Source organism: Lagenorhynchus albirostris, chromosome 21 (assembly GCF_949774975.1).
Source record: "Lagenorhynchus albirostris chromosome 21, mLagAlb1.1, whole genome shotgun sequence".
Lineage (NCBI taxonomy): Eukaryota > Metazoa > Chordata > Mammalia > Artiodactyla > Delphinidae > Lagenorhynchus > Lagenorhynchus albirostris.
Genome location: NC_083115.1, coordinates 18,017,769 through 18,033,445, shown reverse-complemented (window position 1 = coordinate 18,033,445; position 15,677 = coordinate 18,017,769). Strand labels below are relative to the sequence as shown.

At 41.3% G+C, this 15,677-nt stretch overlaps 1 protein-coding gene across 1 annotated transcript in view; it reads left to right on the top strand.

Annotated features, from left to right (window-relative positions):
• Nucleotides 1-15,677, top strand: part of MTUS1 (microtubule associated scaffold protein 1) — a 160,007-nt gene that overhangs the window by 136,648 nt on the left and 7,682 nt on the right. Inside the window, 4 exon segments of the mRNA XM_060136618.1 lie at nucleotides 11,554-11,768; nucleotides 13,205-13,310; nucleotides 14,740-14,813; nucleotides 14,968-15,063. Coding sequence (XP_059992601.1) covers nucleotides 11,554-11,768; nucleotides 13,205-13,310; nucleotides 14,740-14,813; nucleotides 14,968-15,063 — 491 coding nt within the window.

Here is a 15,677-nt window from a genome sequence, read left to right as displayed (position 1 = left end):
GGTTTCAACTACAACCTATAGGGTGATGACTCACAGATTTATCTTTCTAGTCCCCTCCTTCCCCAAGCTGTAAATACTTTTTTCCCAGTGAAGAGCTGCCTCTAGATGAACCAGTCCAGTGTAATCAGACCTTCCTGACTCCCCAGCCCCTTGCTTCCGGAATACTCCACAGTGTCTCCTCATTCAGACCTATGCCTCAAAGTCTGTTCATCATCTTCTACACTGGATTATTATTCACTTACCACCCAGGCTGCCAGCTAAGGTCATAACCCTCTTCCTCCATCCTCCGCATGATACCAGGCTGTGCCCTAAATGTCGCCCAGATCCATCTCTCTTCAGCATTCTGGCTGCTTCTGTCCTAATTTAAGTCCTGTAATTTCTCACCTGCAGTATATCCCAGTGGTCACCTTGCCCCCAGGCCTGCTTCTCTCTTCTCCAAGTGCTACCAGGACTATACTTGTAATAAATCTCATGTGTGTCCTCTACTGGACATCTTTAACAAACATAATTGGCTCCATTTTGGCTTTGGGAAGAAGTCCAAGCATACTGAAGTCACCGTGTATGATGTGTCTGTAACCTTCCGGTGTAGCTTCATGGTGTCTGACCCTCGTTCTCCTCTCTGCATACCTCCTTTTCCCTCCCAAGGTCCCAGGCAGAGGCTCATTCGTGCCTCGTTTGTGCCTCCTCTCTGTTTGAAAGGCTCTCTCCTCTTCCCACTATCTTTCTATTTTTGCCTCTCAAACTCCTTCTTCTTCTCATTACTTATTTTTAAAGTCTTAACTAAAATACCTTGTCTTCAATTCAGTTTCATTCAAATCCTTCAGACAAGTGAACTGCACCTTCTACTATACCCTTCAAGTACCTTGCTCTTATAGGTATTTGTTTATAGACCTCTTTTCACAGCGCAGAGCTGTGAGCACTTCAAGGGCAAGGCCAGTACGTCCTTCATCTTTGTAGCTCTACCAGCTAGTACCTTGGGCCTGGCAGTTAGCACTTCTGATGCTTAGTACTTCAGAGAATGAATGAATGATTTTATTGCTGAGGATGGTAGCTAGGGAAAGTTGGTTTTATCCTTATAATATGCTTATACTTGATGGTTTCTGTACACAGATATTTTCCTATAAACTGTTAAAACTAAGTAATAAAGTAAGATGAGCTATAGTTCTCTTGAAGACATTTTACATGATGCCTGACAATCCCAGTTAATCAGGTCATTTTGAAAATGTCAGCCCTCAAAATAAATTACAGTTCAACTTAATGTTCTACATAATCCACAGCAAACATTTTACCTCTGAGATATGGAATAAATGTGTCATTCTGATTCTTATGGTCATGTTGGTGTAATGGAGCGCCATAATTATGATCTTTTAGGGTTCCTACTGTATTTTTGTATTGATCTTAATCATTGGAATCACATTTTTTCATCTAAATTAATGAAGAAAAAGGTAGTTTGTATTTCACAATTATTTTCTAGCCATCAGAATTAATAGCTAACTCACATCTTTCTATACATTTGTCCTGATTGTTCCTGTGTCATGATACAAATGAGATTTTAACCCTTTATTCACTAAAAATTCCTCGAATTCCATAATAATGGTTCAGAAGACTAGTCAATTTTGCCCTCTGTATGTAAAGATGGTGGGTACGGCAGCAACATTTATTGAGTGCCTACTCTTTCCTAACATCAGTGTTCATCTCTAAGTCTACTGGTTTGCATTGTATAGGAAGGGAGGGAGGGACGGAGGGAAGAATTGAGGCTTAAACGTTAATGTAACTTTCTTAAGGTCAATAGGCCAGAAAAGCAAAGCACCTGGATAAAAACCTAGGCTGGCTAGACCACCAAACTCCCGTTAATTACAAAGAAAGAAACCATGGTGAAACTGTTGGAAAGATGGGGAAATCATTTGATATAAACACTAGTTTGCATTGATAACTACTTTGGGGATCTTTTTATTCAAGTTAAGAGTTCAAGAAGTATTAGATTAAAATATCTTGTTATTATGTACTAGGAAAAAGTGACTTGGCTCTGCCTAAAGCAGTGTACACACTGTCTAATCAACACTTGACTGTGTCTGTGAACTAACCTCCCTTCACACCTTTATGGAATGTGTTAATTCTTTCACTAGTTTTGTGTATAGTTATGGTTTAACAAGGTTGTATATTTAGAGTAATTTTAAAACTCTTTACAGTTAAGCCACTTTTGAGTTGCAGAATTCCAGAAGTGATTTTTGAAGTTGGCTTTAATGAAAAATCTATTAATATGTAATGAAAACCAACCGTATGCCAAAACAATTCTTTATCTCACTGAGTTGATTGAAGAGGGAGTTGATTCCGTCTTAAACTTGGCTCGTTCTTTTTCTATCCTTGTCTGTCTCTTCTAAATTTAGACTTTGGCTGGCTGTCTCTATAAGTGAAAGGTTGGGTTCTTTCACCTGTACAGATGCACAATATTACCAAGCGTGTCTGTTCTTTTTGCTCCGGATGCACAGGCTCAGCGGCCATGGCTCATGGGCGCAGCCGGTCCGCAACATGTGGGATCTTCCCTGACCGGGGCACGAACCTGGGTCCCCTGCATCAGCAAGTGGACTCTCAACCACTGCGCCACCAGGGAAGCCCAAGCGTGTCTATTCCGAAAGCCTATTGAGTCTTCTTCCTTGTCCTGGTCTTTTCCCTCACTTGTCCTTGTCCAGTTTTGATATGTTCAGTTTTTCCTGATTTAACGTAATTTGTCGGTGGTTTTCAAACTTCACTGTGTAATAAAATAGGCCAGATTAAAACTGCAGATTCCCGGTTCTGACTCGGGTGGCTTGGGATGGAGGAGTCCACTTGTAATGATCATCCAGGTGACTCTGATGCAGGTGCTCCCTGGGCACACTAGCTGTCCAGAATGTTGTTCACTTAATGTAAAAAATGTATGTATGTAAGACTTAAGTGGGCAGAGCAAGAGAATAATACCAAATAGCTCTAACTGAACTGAATCCATTCTTGTACATAGGCTTCCAAATCATATGCATACCAGTAACTTTGGGGTTTTTTTGTTGTTGTTTTGTTTTGTTTTAATTCTAGGTGGCTTTTTAAAATTAATTAATTTGGTTGCATCAGGTCTTAGTTGTGGCTCTAGGGCTCCTTAGTTGTGGCTCACCGGCTCCTTAGTTGCAGCTCGCCGGCTCCTTAGTTGTGGCATGCAAACTCTTGCGGCATGCATGTGGGATCTAGTTCCTGGATGGATCAAACCGGGGCCCCCTACATTGGGAGCGCGGAGTCTTATCCACTGCACCACCAAGGAAGTCTCTGCCTACCGGTAACTTTGACCTGCCCTTTTGAACCTTGCCCCCTAAGCATGAATCATCAGGGAGGAGACACAGAATAGTATCAGACTCACCTGTTCATTAATATTAAATTTATTCTCTCGATTGCAATGTGATTTCCTTAAAGTGTTAACTTACTTTCCTCAGGCCTGAAGCTTAGAACATTTATGCCGGTTATTCAGCCAGGCTTTTGACTCAGATCCACTTTCCAGCCTAAGTGTTTTGATTGGTCCATGGAACGCTTGCTGTTGTGACTATGAGAGCATCTGTTTTGCAGCATGTTGTTGGCCAGTGACTAAGCTGAAAAACAGCAAAGCCTTTGCAGACTTTTATTGGCAGGGAGAACCCGGGGCTCTGTGGAGGCCCAGCTGGTACCTCTGTACTAAGATCTGTGACTGGGCCAGACCGTCATCCCGCATGTGAATAAGATTTCATCAGGACTAATCAGTGTAGGGAGAAAAAAGATGGTTTTTTTACCTGCCTTACTTTGCAGTCTCTCTAGCTTGCACAAGATAATTAAGCCCTGTTATTCTGAGGTGTCCATTGTATGAATGCGTGAACTTCTCTCTTAATGCATCTCAAGTTGAGAAAACAGCCACTTGGATCAGGTTGTTCCGTGTTCTGTGCTATAGAACCTGCACTGAGAAGGGCTGAGCGGATTGAGTTCTAGACCCGGTTCTGCCACGTCCGTTCCCCCTACAGTCTAGTAAAGTGAGATTTAAGATAATACCTACGTTATTAACTCAAGACATGACTATGTTCTATTACATGGAATAATAAATATGAGAGCACTTTGTAAAGTATGAACTGAGCTTTAAAGGGAAGGTGGTATTATTTATGGGAGAATGGATTTGACCTTGCGGGAGGTTTGTGAAAGTAAATTCCCAGTAAGATGTGATTAGTGGAAGGCTTTTGAAATCAGTTCTTGTCAATTCGTATAATGCCCAAGAGCAATCTGAAAGCTATGTGTAGCTAATTTCGAAATTCAGAAAGAGACCTTTGTCTCTCTCACATGTCTGCCAAATTTCTTGGTCTTGTGAAAAAGCAGGACCTTTGGGGAGCAAAACCTGGGGCTTTTATGAGTAGATGATCATTCCACAGACTGTGAAGAGTCTGTGAAGACTCACTCTACAAAATAGAGCACTCTTTCACTTTATCCTCACCAAACTGTAAGGTTAGCAGAGCAGGTGATATTTAGTCCTACCTGGCGTATCAGGAAACTGATCTGCAGAGTTGGAAATGCTTGTAGTTGATAGTCTAGGTCCCTGCCCTTCTGTTGTTCTTTGGGTACCAGCCTCTCCACAAAGTAGCATTTTACTTTTTAAAAAGGGCTTCTTGGTTACTTTGTTCAGGTGTGTTATTTCCAATTTGAAGCAGATTAGACCCCAGTTTAAGAGAGTAACCAACACGGTCACTTGCCCTGGAAGTGTGTCATGAGCAGATTTCCCTTCAGAGAATAATACTATGAAACAATTGTGCTACTATGATAGAAGGTTATGTCGCCATTTATGGTTCTGGGGCTGGGGTACAGGAGAAGTAATGTAAGATAGATATTTGTTTCCCCTTCCTTTTATACACAGGTGGCAGAGTATTATACATGCTGTTCTGCACCTTGTTTTCTGCTTAGCATTTCTTAAAGATCAGTACACAGAGAACTTTCTCAATATGTTTTTAAACAGCTGTAAAATTATTTTTTGGAAACGATTCCATTATATAGATATACCATAATTAATTTAATCAGTTTCTTCACAGTGGACATTCGGTTGTTTGTAATGTTTTGCTCTTACAAAATATGCTCTAGTGAATAGCTTCGTATGTCCCTCATTTTATATGTGTGGGAGTATGTCCCACACATATATTCTTAATGGTGGAATTCCTGGGTCAGAGGAGTATGCAGAGAAAATGTCAGACAAACCCAAATTGAGGGACATTCTGCAAAATGCCTGACTTCAAAATTGACAAGATGATGAAGAGCAAGGAAAGACACATTCACAGATTAGAGAAGATGAGGGAAATGTGATGAGTAAATGCAGGTCGCTTTCTTGGGTTGGAGCCTAGAACAGAAAGGACAAAGCTTGGAGTTTAGTTAATAATTGCCAGTAAAATTATTTCTTAGTTTCGACGAATGTCCTGTCATAATATATGATATCAGCATTGGGGGAAACTGGGAGAGAGGTATCCGGGAACTATTCTATCCTTATGAGTTTTATGAAAATCTAAAATTATTCCTAAAAAGTTTATTCTTAAAAAAGCGGGGGGGGGGACATTAGTAGAAAAACTGGTGAAATTGGAATAAAGTCTGTAGTAGAGCTAATAGTATTGCTTCAACGTTAAAACCTTCATATTGAAAAATGTCCTGGCTTTACATAAGATGGTAACATCTGGGGAACCTAGGTGAAGGGTATACGGGAGCTCTTGGTACTGTCTCTTTGTACCTTTTCTATCAATCTAATAAAATTATTCCACAATTATAAGTTGTTTTTTTTTTAAAAGCATGTCTGCCCTGAGAAGTGTGTGCTGTTAAAGGAGTGGAGGGGTGCCCAGAAATAAAAGCAGGTGAGGTGGCCGGAGAGAGAGACTGAGAGAGACCCAGAGGAGGCAGGAGAGGCTGGACCAGACACCCACCTCATTGCCCTCCTGGATGGTGCGGAGAAGGGAACCGTGCTCAAGGAAGGGCTGGCACTCACAGCAGGCCTGCTGGAAGCGTCTAGGGAGAGTGTGGGTGTACAGCTGGGGAATGAAGTCATCTTGCTTTCCTGTTTGTCTCTCCTTTCGGTCACGAACTCTTGTATGGCATCGTGAAACTTTGCATGAGCTTCTGAGGGACCTTACCTCCCTAGTTTTCTTGTTCTTTTTTCTCTTCCATATTTTATGTCTAATTTAGATAAAATTACCTAAAAGTTGGAGAAATTCTATTGCATATAATGCCAAGAACAGTAGTATTAGAAAGTGAAGCTTTGGGGTGGATGTGTACCCTGTCCTCGTGTGTGTGTGTGTGTGTGTGTGTGTGTGTTTACCTTCTTTGAATACTAGACAAGCAGTGCATCTTTGTAACTGTCACACTGTGTCATGGACACCCCTCACCGCCAAGCATGTCTTTGAGGACTCTTCAGACACATTTGAATCGGTGAACTTTGGCAAAGCGAGCAATAATAGCAGTAACATTTGTTGCATACTTAACTCTGGTCAGGCACTGGCCAAGCGCTTCACATATATTTTATTTAATCCTGCAGTGGAAGGCACTAATATTAGTGCCACTTTAAAAATAAGGAAGTTCAGGCTTAGAAAGCTTAAGTCATTTGCTCAAATCACATAGCAGGTAAGTGGTGTGGCTGAGATTTGAACCTAAGTGTTTAGCTCTATTCTGTTAAGACATTTATTTATGTTCCTGAGAATTAAAGTATTTCTAGTTGTCTCATGACGAAAACTGCTACTCAGATACAAAAATTAAGAAAGCCGTGTATCATTTCAAAAGAATACTAACAATTTAGGGCCATGGTTGTATAATGTTTTTCATTGTAAATAACACATTTATCAGTCACCAAAGGGAAATTGGTCTCCATGAGATGGAAATAATAAAAATCTGACCCTTCCTCTTAGGAAAGGCCACCAGGACCAATGAGGTAATGGCTGTACTTCACTCCTGGGGAAAACTCCTAAAGGACCCAGGACGAAACCAGTTCTCTTCTCAAGGTTATATTTGATTCAGGCATTGGACCTTCTGTAGATGTCATCCAAATAATCGAAAAGGAAAAATTTCAAGCATTTCACCACTTGTGAAATATTTTTTCCTTGCTTAGTTATCCATGTTTTAAACTGTCAGGGGAGTGTCTCTCTGTTTTTCCTGTTCTGTCCTTGGCCTCGAATTCTTCTAAGGCCTGGTTCATCTCAGGTTGAAATGTCAACTTCCAGCTTGTAATGTGGCCTTCTGTTTTAGGGCTGATCTTTTTTTTTTTTTTTTTGCGGTACGCGGGCCTCTCACTGTTGTGGCCTCTCCCGCTGCGGAGCACAGGCTCCGGACGCGCAGGCCCAGCGGCCATGGCTCACAGGCCTAGCCGCCCCGCGGCATGCGGGATCTTCCCGGACCAGGGCACGAACCCGCGTCCCCTGCATCGGCAGGCGGACTCTCAACCACTGCGCCACCAGGGAAGCCCAGGGCTGATCTTGTAAATGAGTTGGTTTCTTTCTTTCGCTTCTTAATTCTGAAAACTCTGTTTCTCATTTTAATTAACAGATTGCTGGAGAGAGCTTCTGTATTTTCCCAATATGGGCACAAAAAGGATAATCCTTCAGTTTTCCTGCAGGCAGTGGTTTCTTTGGTGTGCTTTATCACAGACGTGCTTTAAAAATTGTCTAATAGAATGATTAAAACAGTAAGGACAAAAGGACTACTTTGTAGTCTGTGGATTTTGCATCCGTGCACTAACTTCATGAAAACAGTATCGCCTAACACTGTGCGAAAACTCCTTGCTTAGTCCGAATTCTGAAAGATTCGTGTTTGATTTTGGCTGTCTTGGGTGTTTGATTAATTGACTGAGAGTGAGTGGAATTCTGGAGAATAAGCAAGGAAGAGACAAAACTGAGAACAGGAGTAAGAGCCCGGCTGCATAGAAATCGCTCCTAAATTGAAATAAGTACACGGAAAAGTCCAGGACTGAAGCCCCAGGCTGGCGTCCCCGACTCCCGACGAGTGTGTCCAGCCATCAGGGGTCCTGAGAACCCTTGATACAGCGTTGACATGTGTGTCCTTTAGAAAAGTATTTCACGAGTCTTTATGCCAGATAAGTGCTTCCCCAGGAGCCCAGGCCCGTTAACTCAAAGTAGAGCCATTTGTGTGAGGGATCACTTCAGCCCAGCTGTTCCTGCACAGCTGCAGGCTGATGTCACCACCTGGGGCCGGGCCTGCCTTGGGACTGTTGTCCTAACAGCAGTAACCACCGCTCCCCCGTCCGACCCATTTTTTTTTCCCTGTACCCTTCCTTCCCTCCTGTCCTCCCTTTACCTCTCTGCACAGTGGCCAACAAAATCAAACACTAGTTAAGCGTCTTTTAAAAAAAAAAAAAAAAGAGGAAACACCCTGTCCGGCCGCCAGTGTGAGTGAGAGGACTTCCATCTATCCTTTTTGATTTTAAAGTTATACAGTTACACATTCAGACTGACAGTCTTTGATTACAAGCAGATGTGTTGAAATCTGGCAGGTGCAGCATACTGCTAACTTCTACACGGAAGCTCTTCTAGTTTTTGGTTCACTTAGACATTTTATCTCAGATATGAGCCTTCAGATGAGCTCGAATTTTTTGTTTGTTTTGTTTTTTACTTTGCTGTTGTCTGAAATCCTGAGGCAATTAAGTCAGAAGGCTGTGTGAAATCAAGATTTCTCTGCCTAGAAAAGCTATTGTGATGCCTTTATTGACTGTTCACAAATAGTTTTCTACTGCCTTCTTTCGTATAGAGCTGCAACGTGGAATTCACACAAGGAGGCTTGTGGCCCTATCATTTTATTTGTATTATTTTGGAAAGGCAGTGGAAGCGAATACGTTTACCTCTTTGGCTAACATTTGCCTTCGTGCATCACTTTTTCCTCCTTTGATAAACACGTAGTGATATGAGGAGCATATTCTGTAGCAATCAGCATGGCCATCATCTTTTAATAAATTCTTTTAAGGAAAAAAATCACTTCCCAGACAGAGTCCCAAAGGCCTGAGTTGTTGGTGATGTTGATGACCTCTGTAATCTGGCCTGCACCTGCCTTGCTGAGTCTTCTCTCCAACTTTTCTGCCTTGGGAATGTTCTAGCTCCCAAGGTGCACTGTGCAGGCTCCCCATTGCTCATCGTGGAATACAGTTTTTACCCTCGATATCAGGGTAGTAGTTCTTGCTTTGGTTTTGCCTTTACTGTGAGTTCAGTAAACATTTGTGGGTTTATTTGAATTTTAAGGGTGCTCTTTAGCAGACACTATGCTTGTCATTATTTCAATATGACTTATTTTACTTCTGAAGGAATACTGATATGGGACAAGTAGGGGCTGGTATTTCTACTGCCATGTGGCATATTCCCAAGAAAACAAGTCTACATCATTGCCCGAAATCCATCCCGGGAGCCAGCCAATTTCCCACTACTTAGGTCAGAATAATCATTGATCTAAGCTATCCTCTTCTCCTCCCTAAAACAACCTTTTTCCTTCCACTACTCCACAAATACATATTCCTTACCAAAAGAGACATAAGGATTACTTTATAATAAACAGACTTACCAGTACCCATTTTGCATGAATCCATGGGCACTCTGGGGTGTTGAGAACATGCATCCTCCTTACAGAGTAGCACTCCTTTCCCCCATATCTAACATAAGGACAGGAAGGCTGCAAAAGTCCAAAGTCAGGCTTCCCAAGAAATGATAGAACTCTTTCAGGATTTTTAAAAAATTTTTATTGGCATATAGTTGATTTACAATGTTGTGTTAGTTTCCGGTGTACAGCAAAGTGAATCAGTTATATATATACATATATCCACTCTTCTTTAGATTCATTTCCCATGTAGGCCATTCCAGAGTATTGAGTAGAGTCCCCTGTGCTATACAGCAGGTTCTTATTAGTTACCTATTTTATATATAGTAGTGTGTGTATGTCAGTCCCAGTCTCCCAATTTATCCCTCCCCCACCATCCCCTGATAACCATAGATTTGTTTTCTACATCTGTGACTCTACTTCTATTTTGTAAGTTCATTTGTACCCATTTTTTTTTACATTCCACATATAAGCGATATCATATGATATTTATCTTTGTGTCTGACTTACTTCACTATGACAATCTCTAGGTCCATCCATGTTGCTGCAGATGGCATTATGTCATCCTTTTTTATTGCTGAGTAATATTCCATTGTATATATGTACCACATCTTCTTTATCCATTCATCTGTCGATGGACACTTAGGTTGCTTCCATGACCTGGCTATTGTAAATAGTGCTGCAATGAACATTGGGGTGCATGTATCTTTTTGAATGGTGGTTTTCTCCAGGTATATGCCCAGGAGTGGGATTACTGGGTCATATGGTAGTTCTGTATTTAGGGTTTTTTTTAAAATTAATTTATTTTATTTTTGGCTGCCTTGGGTCTTCATTGCTGCACACGGGCTTTCTTTAGTTGCTGTGAGTGGGGGCTACTCTTTGTTGCGCTGCGCGTGCTTCTCATTGCGGTGGCTTCTCTTGTTGCAGAGCCTGGGCTCTAGGCACATGGGCTTCAGTAGTTGCAGCACACAGGCTCAGTAGTTGTGGCTCACGGGCTTAGTTGCTCCGCGGCATGTGGGATCTTCCCAGACCAGGGGTCAAATCTGTGTCCCCTGCATTGGCAGGCAGATTCTTAACCACTGCGCCACCAGGGAAGTCCCCTTCCGCTCATTTTTTGATTGGGTTATTTGGGTACTTTTGATATTGAGTTGCATGAGCTGTTTGTATATTTTAGAGATTAATCCCTTGTCGGTTGCTTCATTTGCATATATATTCTCCCATTTCTTTCAGGATTTATTATAGTCTGTGTGGGTATGTGTTTATGTGCAAGCTCTGCAAGGTATTGTTAGTACTTCTGGTTTTGGTAGTGGTAGTGAAGAGTTAGGATGCTCTGATTTTATGTTTATCAAATTACTTTGCCTTTTAAAAATGTTAACCTTTCAATATATTTACATTGTATTGTAGCTTCTCAATGTATTTTTCCTGAAGTTTTATGTTCTGGTGATTTGTGTTCAGTATACTCTAGTATTTTGTTTTTATTACTATATTTTTGAAGTAACAAGTTTAAATTGGCTCCAGCTGCATACAAGCTTAACGTCTATTTATTGCTTCTCTCTGGTCTTACCCGCTCCTTCTACATCTCGGCTGCCTCCTCTAGTGGCTGGCCCGCCTTAGAGACGCCTCGGCCAATCAGAGCCTCCTCTCGTTACAGCCCCTGCACTGATTGGTCACCATGTGAAAGGGTGCTCTTCACTTGGGAACCTGGCTCTGCTCAAGGACTTCTCTTACTGCTTGATAGACAGTTGGCTTTTTGCTGCCAGAGACCATTTCCTCTCATTCCCTTTTATCGTTCATTTCTATACTATTATGTTTGAAAATCTGGTCCTGAGAGATTCGAGTACTCTGAGAGCCCTTTGTTTATGCTTCCAGAGTCATCACATCTGTGTGTGAATGTTATGAATTTAGGACATTTAGCAGGTTAAGTGTCATTTTCCCTTTTCTTTTTCCATCTCTTTTCAGTCACTGCTTCAACCACCTGTGAGAAGTTAGAAAAAGCCAGGAATGAGTTGCAAATAGCTTATGAAGGATTTGTCCAGAAGCTAAACCAGCAGCACCAGACTGATCTAACAGAGCTGGAGAATCGGCTTAAAGAATTTTACACCGGGGAGTGTGAAAAGCTTCAGAATATCTACATCGAAGAAGCAGAGAAGTACAAAACTCAGTTACAGGAGCAGGTCTGTGCTTTTAGAACCTGAGCATGTGCTTGGCCGTGGCTATTAATTTGAATTATGACTGTTGTCTGATGATGGCCTTGCTTTGATGACCTTCTCTTTGTTGGACATCCCTTGATGAACTTCTTTAAATTTTAAATAAATGAAAAGTTTTTTAAATTAAATTTTTTATGATCAAAGCAATGTACATATGTTGAGCGAAAGATCAGAAGAAAAAAAGATAAAATTTAAAACAACCCTTTAAAAAATTTTTTTAATTGAAGTATAGCTGTACAAGATTATATGTTACAGGTGTACAGTATAGTGATTCACAATTTTTAAAGATTATCTCTATTTATAGTTATTATAAACTATTGGCTGTGCTTCCCATGTTGTGCAATATCCTTCTAGCTTGTTTTATACCTAATAGTTTGTACCTCTTACTCCTCTACCCCTATCTTGCCCCTCCCCCTTCCCTCTCCACACTGGTAACCACTAGTTTGTTCTCTATATCTGTGAGTCTGCTTCTTTTTTGTTATGTTCACTAGTTTGTTGTATTTTTTAAATTCCACGTATAAGTGGTATCATACAGTATTTGTCTTTCTCTGTCTTATTTCACTTAGCATCATGGCTCTCCATTTTGCTGCAAATGGATAATGTCATTCTTTTTTATGGCTGAGTAGTGGTCCATATACATATATATATATACACACACGCACACATACCTATATATGTGTGTGTGTATATATAGAGAGTGTATCACATTTTCTTTATCCATTCATCCGTTGATGGACATTTAGGTTGTTTCCATATGTTGACCATTATAAATAATGCTGTGAACATTGGGGTGCATGTATCTTTTCAAATTAGTGTTTTTGTTTCTTTTTGGATATATTTTAAAAAATAAAACATCCCTTTATCCTACTACCTAGAAATAATCCCTTTGCAAACATTCTGGTGCTGCTAAAACATTGGCTTGCATTTCTTCTTCTTTTTTAAAATGGCTCTTGTATAATAACTCGTATTTTTCCCTTAATGGTATATCCTAAACCTCTCTTTAATTTCCTTGTTCCCATTTAAAATCAGTTTTTCATTTAGCTGATATTTACACAGTGCCAATATATGCCAGGCACGTGCTAGGGACCGAGAATATAGAGGCCAACATGACAGCTGTAGAGCTTACATGGTCCTGTCACCATGGAAGGTATCCTCGTTCCGTATGGTGGACTCAGCCCTTTCCATCCATGAACCCTGGAGAGCTGCGTGTTGTGTTCCTGAGGCACGGTGGACTGGAGCATAGGGACTGGCAAACCCCAGTTGGGTGGTTCTTTACTTGTGTCTGGTAGGCCTTAGACTTGAATGCAAGCTCGTGTGTCAGATTTCCTAATGCTGCTGCTTATTATTCACCTTAGGACTTTTTATTGATAAACTATTGTTTTGTTTTGGTTTTTTTCTTATAGTTTGACAACTTAAGTGCTGCCCATGAAACCTCAAAGTTGGAAATTGAAGCAAGCCACTCAGAGAAAATAGACTTGCTAAAGAAGGCCTATGAAGCCTCCCTTTCAGGCAAGGATGCTTTTTCTATTGAAATAGAATAAGAGCTAGTGGAACAGCGTGATATGTTTTAAAACGGAAATGATTCAAAACTTGCCCCTCTAGAGAATACCCTGTGGTATTCCGTTTGGAGTGTTTTTTGGTTTCTTTTTGCACTGTTCATTGTGAGGAGATCCCCTTTCCCCTAAGGATGCAAATAATAGTTTGTTATAAATGCCAGCCTTTTAGGAAATACAGTTTTGGGGTTTTTTTTTTAATTTATTTTTTGGCTTTTTTGGGTCTTCATGGCTGCTGGGCCTTCTCTAGTTGCGGCAAGCAGGGGCTACTCTTTGTTGCAGTGTGCGGGCTTTTCCCTGCGGTGGCCTCTCTTGTTGCGGAGCACGGGCTCTAGGTGCATGGGCTCAGTAGTTGTGGCACGCAGGCCCAGTAGTTGTGGCTCGCGGGCTCTAGAGCGCAGGCTCAGTAGTTGTGGTGCACGGGCTCAGTTGCTCCGTAGCATGTGGGATCTTCCCGGACCAGGGCTTGAACCCGTGTCCCCTGCATTGGCAGGCAGATTCTTAACCATTGCGCCGTCAGGGAAGTCCCCCTTTTAGGAACTAGAATGAACTTTTAAGGAACTTCAAGGCCTTTTTGGTAATAGTTGTGCTTGACCACTCCAGATCCTGGGAAGGTGAAAGTGTCAGTTTATATCCTGACCATGGTGAAGGGTCCATGCCAGGCACTTCACACCAGCACTGCTGTGAAATGTAGATGGCATTTGTTGAACAAAAAGATGTGTTTTATTACTTCATTGTGACTGGAAGGGTTGAAATTAAAGGAAAAGAATAAGAAGCCATTTTTTACAGAAGATAAGTGCCCATGTAGCTGAAGTCGTTACACCAAACCCATTGCATCTACAGAGAAACATATGGACCGTGGTGAGAACTGACCCTGTGAACTTTGTCAGGGGCCTTCTCATCAGAAAAACAGACTTGTTGTGTGAGGTCAGAGATGAGAACATGTAAAAGTGACTGGCCCAGGGTAGATGTTGGGTAAACATTGTTTTTCTTCCTTCCTGCTGGAGATGGGTTTAATTTGAGACTTCTGTTTGGTTCGTGAAGGGCAACTGGAACAGAGCACAGGGCCTCCTGACCAGGAGTCTGAAGGCCAGTGTTTGACCGCCCCCACCCCCATTGCCCCCAGGCTTGCTCTTTGTTCCCTGAGGTCTTTTGGCCTCTCTGGGCCTCTGTGTTCTCATTCATAAAATGGGAATTATCTGCCCTACTCACCTCATGGGCTAATTTGAGAACAAGTCGTTTAATTTCTACAACAGTGCCATACAAATATAAAGTAATGTAGGCGCAGCGCCTCACAATCAACTGTTGCATCCATGTGCTATAGTGACTGTAGAATACAGTGATCTCGTAGGATGTTATTGACTCAAAAAAAATATCACTTCCAGAGATCAAGAAAAGCCATGAAATGGAAAAGAAATCACTTGAGGATTTGCTTTACGAGAAGCAGGAGTCACTAGAGGTAGGTAAATCTCCATCACCACCACCTCTCCTGCCCACCTTCCCATCATCATTCTTGACGCTTGTATGGTTTGGGTACGTTTCTGTGCACATTTGCAGTGTTCCTGGTGCCCGCTTGTTTACTTACGTTCCACATTTCACTGTTTGTGTTTTAGAAACAAATCAATGGTTTGAAGAGTGAAAATGACACTTTAAATGAAAAGTTGAAATCAGAAGAACAAAAAAGAATATCAAGAGAGAAAGCAAATTTAGTAAGTTGCATATGCTCCCCCATCACTAATGAATTTTTCTTCTGCTTAGCTGTCTTTTAGAGTCAGTTAAGTGTTCAGCAGCTAGAGAAATAGTATGGGTTTGGAATCTTTTTCATATCTTGCAGTATGATTTTTAAACTGTATAAAGTGGCTGCTTTGGTTACTGGTGTCTTTTTAATTCTAAAAACTGACATAACAGCTGAAATCCAATATATTGCAAGTGATCTAAGCTAATACCTATAGGAAGGCAGGAAAACTATCAATTAGGGTCAGGGTTTTATGTAAAGACTTCATTTTTTAATTAACTTGCTATATTGCGATATAATTTACATACCACAATATTCACCCTTCTAAAATATACAATTCAGCAGTTCACAAGTTATACCTTGGTCACCAGGATCTAATTACAGAACACTTTTATCACCCGCCCCCAAAAGACACCCTGCACTTTAGCAGTCATTCCCCATTTCCCCCCCAAACTCCCTAGCCCTACGGGATCACCATTCTCCTTTCTGTTTCTATCCATGTACCTGTTCTAGAGATTTCATTGACGTGAAATTGTGCTATATGCAGCTTTTTGTGTCAGCTTCTTTCCCTTAGCTTATGTTCTCAAG